At 39.5% G+C, this 14,718-nt stretch overlaps 1 protein-coding gene across 1 annotated transcript in view; it reads left to right on the plus strand.

The window, feature by feature from the left end:
- LOC126188337 (kinesin-like protein KIF17) overlaps window positions 1–14,718 on the plus strand; it is a 122,399-nt gene that overhangs the window by 68,427 nt on the left and 39,254 nt on the right. Inside the window, exon 5 of the mRNA XM_049929934.1 lies at window positions 5,948–6,087. Coding sequence (XP_049785891.1) covers window positions 5,948–6,087 — 140 coding nt within the window. The remainder of the gene's footprint in view (window positions 1–5,947; window positions 6,088–14,718) is intronic.

The raw sequence follows: 14,718 nt of genomic DNA on the forward strand, positions 1-14,718 counted from the left end.
CTGCCTCGTCACACACCTACACGACCACTCAGATTTGATTTGTGACCTGCTCCTTTCACTGCCACCTGCACCAAAATACGAGTTTGCAAAGAAGACTATAATGGATCGACTTGCCTGCTCACCACAAGAGTTAATAATCAAGATTCTCTACGAGGAGCCCTTGGGGGAATGCACCTCCTCACAACTTTGGCGTCGCCTTCAATTACTCATGAACAAGCATACCATGCCTGATGCCATGCTATGGGCTGTGTGGTCTGCCAAACTACCTAACAATCTACAGATCCATCTGTTACCACATTTGTTTGAGTCCATCGGCTCCTGCCTCACCTTTTCTGCTGGTACCACAAAGTGTTCTGTGATGACACCAAGAAGTGCAGGTTGCCATGCCGACACTCAAACACCGACCACAGGAGCTAAGAGATGCAGAGTCCTGCAGGGAACCTAACAGGCGTCCTCTTACATTACGCTCCATTCACTCATCCACATCAGGTCTAGCTTTTATGGTCGACACTGGTGCTGATGTGTCGATCATACCTACTTTGATGGCTCCACCCGCTTCTTCACAGATGAAGTCACTTCTACGAGCTGACAACGTGTTGATGTTAACCTACCTCACGCTTAGTAAAGGTTACGGTGACCCCATCTCCTTTTCTACGTTTTCTGTGGATGTTCTACATTGCTGACATTGATGAACCGATCCTCAGTATGGATTTTTTGTCTCATTACGAACTATCTCCAAACGTCATACGTGGTTCAGTGCTGCACCATCCTACAAACACTCACATACTGTGCACCTACACCTATGTCCAACACTCTGTTTCCACCGCAACATACGATATCATACAAGAGTGCTCCGCCCTCGCGGAAAACATTTGGACCTGCATTACTGACCTACTATCAGAATATTACTCGGCGATGCAACTCCGCCAGGACAATGAGATGCTGAAACAATGCATCACGTCGACTTAACAGCAAGCTCGTCATGGGGCGTACCTCGCTTCTGCAACTGCAGTCCCTGGCGATGCCACCTAAACAATATTGCTTGACCGAGCCTAGCTCGAACTCTCACCAGGTTAGACCACAAACTTTACTTGTGTGTGACGTTCCAACCCTCCCTCGTTTCATCCAGTGCTGTATGTTTGAAACAGTGCTGCTAATAACAGTCGCGCATGTGTTGTGACCACGCCCACCTTTCGGACAGCTACCACATGTGTTGATAAACATTCCCCCTCTCTCACTCAACGGCCAGATGACTCAGCGGCCATTGTGGCCCCACGTGCGATGCCAGCAATTCTCTTGCCCGCACCGGTTGTCCATTGCAAGGTTAACAGCGAACAGTTGCCGCCCATTCCCCTTTGCTCGGACTGCGCACGCACCCACCCCCTCCAGACAAGTGAATACCATACTCCCATAAGAGGCATGTGACTTTCGTGCTACCTTTCCCCACTTGTGCTAATGGCTACGCCTCATCGTGCCCTACTCGTCTGAGGGCTCAGTGCCAGGACGTTAACCAATATCATGTGCAGTTCTCAGTTTCTTTCGCCACTGATGGAACGACACACAAGATAGTTACCACTGCCAGCCCTCCTATTAGGCATAAGGTCCGGCGCCTCAACCCTATCAGGTTGCACGCAACATGGCAGCACGTTAATGAACTTTTGGCGGCAGGTATTCTGCAACCTTCACACAGCAACTGGTCTTCACCAATCCACCTCATCTCCAAACACGATAGATCTTTTCGAATGTGCAGTGATTACAGATGCTTAAATGCTCGTACCATCATGGACAATTAACCAGTGCTGAACATCAATGACTTCACTTATATGTTATCTAGCACCACAATTTTCAGTGTTATTCACTGTAAATGCTCCTACCACCAGATTCCTGTGGTGCCGGAAGACATTCCTAAGATGGCTATTATCATGCCGCTCGGTTTATTCCAATACCACTTCATGGTGTATGGCCTAAAGAATGCGGCGCAAATGAGGCAACATTTCATTGACTCTATCTTGTGAGAGTTCGAGTTTTCAGCAGCTCAGCGGAGGAACATGATAATCATCTGTCTACAGTCCTCCAGACCTTGAACTCCAATGGTGTCGAGGTCAACAAAGACAAGTTTCAGTTTCACCAGGCGACAAACTCCTTCTCAGGTTACACCATCCCCGCTGATGGAATACAGCCTCCCAAATCTTGTGTACAGGCTATCACGTCTCTGCTGCCCCCAGCTACTTACAAAGAGCTAAGCCATTTCTTTGGCACCATTGAGTACTATCATTGCTATCTGCCTTCTGCTGCCACTGTTCAGGCACCTATCAGGCAAACAAACTTCCGGTATCAAACCCATCTCTTGGACTGCTATGATGATAGAGGCCTTCAAGGCTCTGAAGACTTGTTTAGCTCACACTGTGACACTCGCCCACCCCGACCCCTGGGCCAGTGACATCGCGGTGGGGGCAGTGTTGCAACTATGCAAGGGCGACATGGTTTCTCCCCTTCATTTCTTCTCCAAGAAACTGTCTATGGCTCAGAGAAAATATTCTGCATTCAATAGAGAACTCCTTGCTGTTTACGAGGCAATCAAAAATTTCTCCCTGACATCGAGGGACGTTCGTTTATCGTCTTCACTGATCACAAACCACTGCCAGAAGTGTTCTGCAACCCACCTGAGGACCCACCACCTCAATGTTACCACCACTTTGACCTGGTTTCTCAATTCACAACGGATGTCCGTTACATCAAGTGTGCAGATAACGTCACTGCGGATTTCTTCTTGTGGATCAGTGCTGTTCCCCGCATCATTGGTCTTTCTGATCTGGCCTCCCTCCAAGCTTCAGACAAAGATTCTCAGACTCTAATATGAGACCCACAAACATCACTTGTTTTCACAAAGGCTAAATTTCCTGGCATTTCCGACGGGGTGTGGTGTGATTCTTTGACCAGCACCCTATGCCCTTTGCTCCCACCCTGGCTGTGCCAACAGGTTTTCGATGCCCTGCATAACCTAGCCCACCCAATTGTTCGAGTCAGCACACATATCATGTCAGAATGTTTTATTTGGCAGAATACCAAATGGGACTGTCAAACTTGGGCACACAGCTGCATTGCTTGCCAGCACAAGAAGATCAGTTGCCACACCTTCCCACCTCTTGGCAATTTTGACATTCCCGCAGGACAATTCCATCACGTACATATTGATATGATCGGGCATCTGTGTCCTTCTGAGGGCCATAGATACATCTTATCAACTATCGACTGTTTTTCTCGCTGGGTCGAGGCTGTCCCTCTTCCTAACATTACAGCCGAGATGGTAGCCAAGGCTTTCATTGGCTCATGGATCGCTCATTTTAGATGCCTGACAACTATCACCACCAATCAGGGTTGACAGTTCAAATCCTCCCTTTTCATCATCCTCTGCCTGTCACCCACAAAGCAATGGGTTGGTGGAGAGATGGCACCGCACCCTCAAGACGGCCCTTTGATGCCATGATTGCCTCTGGTCGGAAGCTCTCCCATGGGTGCTACTTGGTCTACGCTCGACCTATAAACCTGGCCTACAGGGGACTGTATCTGAATTTGTTTTCGGCGAGAATCCGGTCCTACCGAAGGAACTTATTCTTTCCCAGGTTAGCGAGGATTTTGCACCCTTGCCAAATTTCATTAGCCTGATGTGCACGCATTTTCATTAAACGCGTTTGCATCCGCCCATCAGTCACTTACCGCCCGAGACATATGTTCCCACCGCGCTCTCCGACTGCTCCCACGTCATACTGCGTGATGATGCAGTTAGGCAGCTTCTTCAGCCTCCTTATCTTGGCCCCTATAAGGTCCTGTGGTGGGGAGACATGACATTTGATATCATGATTAAAGACCACTCACAGAAAGTTTCTCTGCATTGCCTGAAACCAGTTTTCATCAACCCTAATGGTCTCACACCACTGCAGTTGGACTCTGCAGACAATCCATCCTTGATCAAGAATGAAGACATGCTCCCATCAACCTCACCTCACACCTCTTCCGCCGAAGAATATTCGCCACAGTTCACTGGTTTCCTGACCTCACCACCTGTTTCACCCTGCATAGGTTTCGCGCCCTCACCTCCAACATTGGGACACACACACACCTACTATAAGTTTGTTCTGCAACGTGCCTCCGCAATGAGTGAACGACACTTCTGTAGTGACGTTCGATTACCATGTGCTCATTCTTTTGAGAGATACTGAGGTCCTGCCATCGAGCAGTCCCTTACATGTTAAAATTGCTCACAACCTCACACTCCCATTTTATAGTAGATAATTATAAAAAATAACTTTTGAAATTTTGAAATATTCTGTATTTATTATAAATAGATAATTAGCTTTTTCTACCACATAGTGTATTTATGATAAGGTAAGCATGTTTTTGAAATACAATAAAAAATTGCATTTAGTGGGCAAATAAATTTTGTGAACAATTACAGCACAACATCAACTAACAGAAATATACGAAGTTATTATTATGTTATGGACAAATTAGAAAGATAGAAGGTTTAGCAAATGCACCAATGCATAGTGTAACTACACAAATTAAAAAAAGTTTGCGTTTCGCAACATTGCCACCATAATACTCTAATTTACTTAGGAGAATGCTGTGGTTCACACAGTCAAAGGCTTTTGACAGGTCACAGAAAATGTCAGTAACCTGTAATTTATTATCTAATGAATTAAGTACATTCTCACTGTAAGTGAAAATAGCTTTCTCTTTATCAGAGCCCTTCAGAAATCCAAACTGTGACTTGGACAATATATAATTTACCATCAGATGCTTAAGGAGATGCATGAACACAATCTTTCAAATATTTTTGAGAAAGCCGGCAAAAGTGAAATTGGTTGATAGTTTGATGGTATCTCTTTATCCCCCTTCTTGTAAAGAGGCTTAACTTCAGCATATTTTAGCCAGTCTGGAAATGTTGCACCGATAAGAGATTGATTACACAAATAACTTCAGATAGAACTTAACTCACATGAGCACTCTTTGATTAACTCTATGGTTCTAACTGATGTGGCTTCACACTTCCTTTGGTCATTCAGCACTGAATTAATGACTGAATTGATGCACTATGGACTACTATCCACACATACAATCAACAATAGTTCACAAAACCATTGTCATCAATGCATTATTTCTCATGGCATATGGCGATTATGCTGGTTGTGCTGTTACTTGAGTGATACCCATGGTACACTCTGGACAGAGCAACACTTAAAATAGTTATCACTAATTTGTTAAAAAACAAACAATGGAAAATTTAGCTTGGAATATCAACAATATAAGGAAAAGGATCCATTGCTACTTATCGTAAAGTTGACAAGCTCAGTTGCGGATGGGCATAATGAAAAGACTCTTACATACTTTGCTTTTGGTCATAGTACTCTTCAGAAAAGTAAACACACACATTCATTCACAAAAGCAAGCACACCTCACACACACATGATCACCATCTTTGGCAGCTCATACTGGAATGCTTGTTAAAAAATAAGTGGTGTGAAAAAGCCTTAACTTTTAGCCACATCGGAGAAGAAGAGTGATATCTTTATATACAACACTAGAGGAAAAATTACCTTTTATCCCATTATTTAAGTTGTCAGTGTCTCAGAAAGGAGTTCAGTATGCAGCAATAAAATTTTTTGATCATATGCCTAACATCTTCAAAAGTGTGACAAGTACTGCAGCATGTATTAAATCTAACTTAAAATCTTTTCTCTTTGACAACTCCTTTTATTCCATTGATGAATTTCTATTTAAACATTGATATGATGGGAGGGTGAGTGTGGGAGCACACTCGACTTGCATGGGGGTAAGTTTCATGTCATTTGTACTGGAATTATTCATTTTCTGTTATGTCATTATTTAGTTTCTCATATTTCACTTTGCTTAAGTACATTAATACAGCTACTTTTCTTTGTTGCAGGAACAACAGGTGACAGACTGAAGGAAGCTACAAAAATAAATCTTTCATTGTCAGCTCTAGGAAATGTGATATCATCATTGGTAGATGGAAAATCAAAGTATATACCATATCGCGATTCAAAATTAACAAGGTTATTGCAAGTAAGGAAATTCAACTTATCATGCAGGCAAGATGACATGTTTTAGTGTTATAGTAGAAGGCCATAAATGAAAAATTTAACATTTGATCCTGGATATAAATTTGTTATACTATCGTTGACAGCAGCAGCATAGTGGTGTAGATCAAATTCCATGGTTACAGTACATATCTGAGAAATAAGAAGGCTTTTCACTGTTTGACTTATGAACTTTTATCAGAAAATTATTTCAAGATATTTTGAGATAAGTATATATCTATCCATGCTATTTGAGATACAAATAGTCCAATACAGTCTACACTTTCCTTCAAAAAAAGTTACCTGAAACAACTCACTACAGTACAAACTAAGAAAATTGTAAGCAACTTGTGGCCTTTATGAGTCATTATATAAAATTACACCACACAACATCTGGCAAAAAATGTAAAACACCCAGAAGACATGATAGGACATCAGTGTCACTATGTACACATACACGCCATCAGCTGGTATGTAAATGATGAGAATTGCTATTCTCTGTGGCAGGTAGAATGGCTATTAGAGTGCCTTAGTGTTGTTCATGTTAAGTGTTGTTGTAGGCATGATAGGGCACATAAGAGGCACAGACAATATCTTAGGTCAAGTGACCACTGTGATGGACATGAAGATGCTGCATACTCATGTAAGATAGTATCGTCATTACCTGACAAGTTTGAAACAGACTTGATTAAGGGAAACAGACTTCATTAAGGGTCTTCATATGGTTCACTGCTAGTTTGTGCAATATCCAGATTTGTGGGACATTTGGATGTGACAGTGGCCTAATGCTGGACCACATGGGAATATGAAGTAAGCATAGTTGTCAAAGTTCTGTCAGTGACATCTGACCCCTGCAATGGATGATCACCATATTGTGCACCAAGCACATCATAATCCCATCTCATCTGCATCTGCCAGTGAGAACAAGTATTAGACTCTCTGAAACATTTTATACCATCCCATATTATTGGTTAGAGACTGGTAGCAGCTGGACTAGAGTTACTATCCTATTTGTGTAATAGTGATACCATGATAGCAGACAACGCAGTGGCTGTGCTGGAACAATGCTGTGACTTGGATCCATAGAGTGCTGCTAAATGGCATCTCATTGTGTTTGGTACAAATCATTGTTCTGCACTGCCCCAGATGACCATTATTGGCAAGTATGGCAGTGACCTGTGGAGAGATCCTATTCTTTGGAGAGGTACAGTGAGGATACTCTTGGTGCTACAGAGTGGGGAGCTATTGGGTGTGACTTCAGATAATAAGTGGTGCTGGTTGAGGGCACACTGAGGGAACAACATGGATGTACTGCATTCTCTTGTGTAGTGTGGTGCAATTTTCAATGGGACAATGCTCATTCACACATGGCACATGTCTCTACGAATTGTCTGTGTGAGGCTGAGGTTCTCCTGTAGCCAGTAAGATCCTCAAATCTGTCTCTGATGAAACGTGTGTGTGACCATCTTGGGTGGCATCTCCATTCCAGTGGCAGTTTAAGGATATGAAGGACCACTTGCAACAGTTGTGGGCCAGCTTGCCTCAGGAGAGGATAGAATGGCTTTATGACACCGTAGCCAACTGAATTAGTTCATACATCCAGCCCATAATGCATGAAGCAAAATCATACTGATAAATTCGAACTTATTGCCAAGTTCTTTGAAAATTTGACTAATTTTTGTAATGGCTGCAGTGACATTACATACTCCATCAACCCATGAAGTGTCATTTTGTTTCCTCCTCCCCTTCAGAGTGTTTCACTTTGAGGTGTTTTTCTTATTGTGGGTTGACTTTAAATGTTTGATATATTCCCAGATGCGAAGTCCTTAATCATTTCCATGTAATAACAGTTACCTTCTTTTCTGAATTTTCCAGCCACTATCTTGTTTTCTCTTGATTTTGTGGTCCTTGTATGCACAGCCACGTATGTAACCACTGACTTCATTTCCAATTGCAGGGAGATGAGGGCTATAAGAGAGCTTCTGCTATAAGAGAGCTTCTACATTTAAATAACTCACTATGAAATCACAAAACATTGTTTCCACAATTCTTTATATTGAAATAAGTAATCAACTCACAATTGATAATTAACAAAGCTTTTCAGATAATATGTTTATACATTATGCTTCAGTGCTTCACTGAAACCATATGTTCACTCTTAACTCCAGATAGCATGGCGTAGAGTCTATATAACAGCATTAATTTTTCTTTAGTGCTTGACCATTGTTGTCAGGCCCCTTTTTTCTTTGGAGTCCACAGCAACCCCAACGCATGACGACAAAGTGCAAGTGACACTTCATTGGCCAGTCCAAATTATGCATCCATTGTCACTTTCTGCAGTGTGCCTGCATTTTTCTTTCTGACATCTGCACATAAATTCCAACAAACATGCAAAGCGTTTTTGGTCTAGTTAAAGGAAAGTGAGAGTGAGGCCATGCTTTATAGCAACATGCATCCCTACAGATTGACCCATTGAGGTGAAAGATGTTGTGTGGAATAACATACACAGCAAGAGACAGAGTCACTTATTTTATAAGCAAGCCGTAGATTAATTTCACTTTTATTTTGAGGTCTCATGTTACCTAAATTCATTGCATTTCTTTCAACATCAGATTGATGCACACAGTCATCATCAATTTTCTTACATTAGTCACCAGGGCGTAAACCCATTTGGTTTCTGACTGTGTAAAGATTTCTGTCTTTTTACTTCAGAAAGACAGTATCATACAATTAAACTTAGTTAAACAAGAGACAGTTTCTCTTTCATCTGTAGATTCACCTAACCTCATGTATAGGTTCCCTTTTTCCTAGGTAAACCTACACTCTTATCCCTCTATCTCTCTACAAATCTAGATATCTGGATACACCTCACCTTCATGCTTACAACCATATGCCTAATCTCTGAGGATATGGCTTTTATAATTTCTAATATTGAAGATTTCTCCTCCACACAGTGATCTTATCCAAAATCTGTGTAAAATATTAATTTCTTACTGCCCTCTTTTCTCTGATCACTCCTATTTCTCAACCTGTTATTACTTATGTGTTACAAATGCACCTCTGAAAAAAATTCATCTTACCTTGCTTTCCATGTTTACAAATCTCAGAATTGTTCTTGTTCAACATGCATTAGAGAAGGGAAAGTCTACGAGACTGAGTCCTGCTAATTCCATATGCCTTAACTACTTTGGAGATCACTTCCCTGCTTTCATTTAGTATACTTTCTTAGTTTTATATTTCTATATTTGCTGCATTCTCATCTAAGTGTCTGGTCAGATACACTGAATGTGCTGCATTGCTTTCATAAGGTAAGTGCTCCTTCATTGTGTATATATATCCATATACATAGATATGTAATTAAAGAAAGTCGTTTAGGTCCTTCCTTCCTTAGATCTCTTCCATAGGTAAACCTACCCTCTCATCCTCCTACCTCTCTACAAATTGGGATACACTCCACCTTCATGCTTACAATCTTATACCTAGTCTCTGACCTCTGACCATAGGGATTTTACCATTTCTAATGTTGAAGATATCTCCTCTGCAAAGTGTTCTCACCCAAAAGCTATATAAAATTTTAGTTTCTTACTTTCTCTCATCAATCCTACTTCTCAACCTATTAATGTTTATGCATTACAGAAGTTTCTCTAATACCTTAGCTTATATTAATATGTCACTTTGTAATTTCTTCAGCACTTGTACCTCCTTTTGTTCTTTCTTCTCCTACCCCCCCCCCTCCACCCCCCACCCCCCGACCATTCTGTCCAGGTCAGATGACATCACTAACTTCAGCTCCAACCATTCACCTTACTGGAGGAAACTGAACATATTAATGAAAGCAATAATTAGTCTGTGTTTCTGTGTCAAGTTTGTTGTGATCTCTCGGCTTTACCTGTGGAACCAGGGTGTCATTTCCACTATACAGTGCAGATAAGAGAAGGGTTACAGTGATAGGAATGTATGTACATGGTAAGAGAGAGGATAGACTTGGTGCTCCTAATGAAGAAGAAAGAAAAGAAAGTGTAGGATTGAGAAGAAAAAGACAATAGACCCCAAAGACAGATTTTGATCCCACCCCCACCCAAGGTTCCCCTTCTGCTAGTGTTCTAGACTGTGATGCTGAAGAGAGAAGATGGTTGGTATTCCCTACAGAATAGACTGTCACAACTTCACTATTGCAGATCCCAAAAATTGTTCCTAACCCACCCCTATGGATAAGCAGTAGAGATCTGATAGTCATCATTTAATTGTTGTCATTTGTCTTAATGTCTTTGTCAATCACATTTGTGGATCTTAACAATCGTATGAGTACTTTGTGATTTTAGGAGGAAAGGTACATGATTTGAGGGGTGATAGTATTAGTAATTCTGAACAAAAATCTTCATATGGATGTATGCCCTATTCCAAATGGTTTCCAAGATGGAGCACATTTGAATCATTTTTGTAAGTTTTTCTTGAATAACTATCTTGGAAACCATTTGGAACAGAGCATACATCCATATGAATTTTTTTGTTCAGAATCACCAATACTACCACCCTCAAAGCATGTACCTTGCCTCCTGACTCACCCTGTATATCCCACATGTGACTGGTACTTCTGTACTTAGAAATATGTTACTCATTCCAGTAGACAACCTCCCCTATAAAACGTATATAAAATCCAACCTATTACTTATATGGATGGTAAAAAATACGAATTCCTCTATATCAAATATATAAAAGTATTGGGGTCATTTTTATTAAGATTATAGAAATAAATACCTAATTTTATTGTACTCTAGCATTTTCTTCAATTTTTAAAGTAAATCTTTACCTTCCTGCAACGAATAACAAAGATTATGCTATATTTATGTTTTCAAAGTACAGATATCTCTGCACAGTTTTAATAAATACCCATCATGTTGCCTAAATCTCTCTAAAATAGTAGGAGAAGGTTGACAGATCTCAGAATAGTTAAAGAGGAAGAAATTGTCTCATAGAAAACTAAAATGGAAAGAAATGAAGTAATTAACTCAGAACCTGGTTGCCATCACCCCATCTAATCTGCAAGAGGGCAGATTATCATGGAGACTTTAACATTTTTACTCTATCAATGTTATAAAGTACTTTTTTGCATCCCATTCTGGGATTGATCAGAAATACTGCTTTGGGCTGTGGTATCCCTATTGTTTTGAAAGGCCCAGCATATTTTGGGAAAAACTTATTTTTTTGTTTCTTTATATTTGAACTCTGACAATATTCTCTTCTTAGTACCAAATCATTTACATTAAATTATGGTATTTGTGCTCTTTAATTGTATTTGTGTACTCTTAACACTGCCTGCCTATTCAAATTGTCATTTACTATCTTAGTAAACTTCCTCAGGATCTATGTTTTTTGATAATGGCCATTTAAATAGCTATAGCAAAGGTTCTCTGATAAAATTCTTATTTAATAGTTCAACAGGGGACAATCTTATTGACATATGAGGTAGTTTGTTCAGTATTTCATAGAACTCTGGAATCATCTGAATCCAAGTTGTATGTTCATCAGAGCAATATGTTCTACATAAATGAGCAATTTCCTTCATAGACGCTTAATACATTTGCACACGCAAAAATGTCTGTATCCCTTATGTAAGAATTGTGTTAATTCATTTTCTGGGGTTTGTGGAATACATAGCTTCCACTGTGCATTAATAGTACATAACTTCCAAAATAGTGCTTGTTCCCTCATCATCCAAATAGATTTATCTTCTACCAACATTGGCATTTCTTCACATTTTTGTAACTTTTTCTTACAATAAACACCTGTTCTTCTATCTTGTTTTATTTTTAATGCTTACTGTCTTACTCCATCATTTATATAACTTAATTGTCAAGAAGTTAATACTGAATAGTACTCCCAGTCCTTTAGTTCTTGTTAAGTCATTCATACCCTAAGATAGTCATGATGATGCATCTAGTTCTGTATTTTCTGAACCATTTATGTATTTAATTTCTATCTGGTCTCCTTGTAGGAATAATCCCCATCACATTAATTTGTCGTGCAATAACCAACTTTCCATATGGAAAGATAATGCCTGATGATCTGAATATATTATGATCTTGGACGCCCAAATGAGTGTATCAGACTTATTTTACACCCCTTACAATAGCTAACAATTCCTTTTCTGTCACTGTGATGATGATGATGATGTTTGGTTTGTGGGGCACTCAACTGTGTGGTTATCAGCGCCCGTACAATTTCCCAACCTTTGCTCATTCCAATTTCGCCACTTTCCTGGATGATGATGAAATGATGAGGACAACACAAACACCCAGTCATCTCGAGGCAGGTGAAAATCCCTGACCCCGCCGGGAATCGAACCCGGGACCCCGTGCTCGGGAAGCGAGAACGCTACCGCGAGACCACGAGCGGCGGACGTTTTCTTTTTTTTTTTTTTTTTTTTCTGTCACTGTATAATTTAGTTCATGTTCACCAAGACATCTGCAAGAGAACACTGTTGTTCTGTGATCTCCTAACTCAGGATTCCATTCAACCTGGAACAGTTCACACACAATACCATATTCAGAAGCACTACTGGATGTGATAAAACTGGTGCATTTACCAACGCCTGCTTAATATTACTGAATGCTTTTGATGCTCCTACATCCCTATCCACTTTGTTGTTTGTTTCAGAAATGATGATAACCTGGGATTGTTCATTGGTTGGCCTTGTAGTATAGTGATGATAGAATCCAACTAATCCCAGAAATGATCATAACTGTTTTAAATTTCATGGTTCCAGACTGTCTTTGACAGCCTCTATTCTTTTGGGATCTGGTCTTATTCCCTTCTCTCTACTAAATGTCCTATAAATTACAGTTCTTCCCTTCTGAAATGCGATTTTGCCAACTTCATTGTGATACCCTTTTTCTGAAACTCTTCTAACATTTTAGTTAATAATTTACAATGTTCTTCCCACATCCTTGATACTATTAACACATCGTCTACATAAATAATTAATTCTTGTAGCAATTCTTTACCATGTTCCACAACTAGTGCTCTTATGAACACTGATACTGAAATATTTAACACAAAGAGTAACACTTTAAATTTATAAGTATTTCCATCAAAAAGGAACACAGCATACTTTTGTGAATTTTCATGTAATTTAACCTGCAAATAATTGGCAGTCTAATCAACTAAACTAAAATACCTTCCTTGTTCAAATTTCATTAACAAATCATCAGTAGGTACATTTCTGTCTCTTTCTGACTCTACATGTTTGTTTAAAACCTGTGCATCTAACACTAATTGCACTCCTCCCACTGCTTTCTTTACTACAAGTAAATGAAATGATTGTATGGCATTGGTGGCTGGGAGACCCCATGCAGGGTGTTCGGCTGCCGAATTAACTACAAGCAATGGGTTGTTATAAGCACTTACCCTATTTTCTACCATTTTCTGTATTTCCTCATACACTGCTGGTATTAAACTTATGGAAACTGTGTGGGTAAGGTTAAAAAAAAAAAGTTCCTAATTTTTGATCTTAAACTAACAAACATTATTGCTAATCACTCCTGGTTTTTCAGAAAATACATTCTTGTATTTCTTTAAGATCATATGTAAATATATAAATTGTGTTGTTGTTCTTCAGCTAATATGTTGGATTCCTGATATTTAATCTTTATTTGTTCCTGACACCCTTCCAGATTTTCTGTTTCTTCTCCATCATTCACAAACTGAGCAGTGGCAACTAGTAATAAATCCCTGTTCGTTAACAACTTATTTATTCTGAGCAGTGTAATGTGATTAGAGCCTTCCTTGGCCCAATATAACACTTTGTCATCGAAGTCAGGTTTTACTTATATTTTAATAGCTGATCTAGGCCTAACAATATTTGTAGGTTCACCTTGGATACTACTAATTAAATTCAACATCACTGATCTCTAATTAGAGCTGAGTTTCTTCTCTGATTTGCTTTCCTTTACTACCAACTATTCCTGTGGTATAGACTCCTGTCAGTGGTAATATAGGGCATTTATTTTTCTTTGTGAGAGTGTGCAGGTATTCTTGAGAAATTAATGAAATTTTGCTCCCTGAGTCTATGTAAATATCTACATCTATATGTAATGCCTTTTCCCTGATTATTGGTTTTAATTACACCTCCTCTTCTACATTATCTTCTTGTAGTAACCATTCTCTTGTATGTGTTTATGAGTGAATGCAATTAATTTTTCAGTGCATGGTCTTATGATAGTTTTGTTACATCCTAAATTTTCGCTCATGTCCCAGGATGTTGCCCATTTTTGATACTGTTATTGGATAATTATTTGCATCTCTGCTTTGTTTAACCTCAGATGCATTCTGTTTTACTGCAGTGTCAATGGTGCTTTGGTCATGATTACAGAAACCTGTGAATTGTTTATTTTGCTGTTATTTCTCTTTCTATTGTGATCTTTATTTGGTCTCATATCTATCCAACAAAAATTACTCTCTTTTTTCCTGGAAAATTTAAATTCATAGCATTCTCCCTCATGTCCTGTATTTCCATTTCCTGTATTCTAATTTTCTGTATGATTGAAATGGCCTCTTTCTTTATTCAGATTAACCAAACCTTCTACAAATTCTTCTACCCACCATATAATATTTCTTT

The sequence above is a fragment of the Schistocerca cancellata genome, chromosome 5 (genome assembly GCF_023864275.1).
Source record: "Schistocerca cancellata isolate TAMUIC-IGC-003103 chromosome 5, iqSchCanc2.1, whole genome shotgun sequence".
NCBI lineage: Eukaryota > Metazoa > Arthropoda > Insecta > Orthoptera > Acrididae > Schistocerca > Schistocerca cancellata.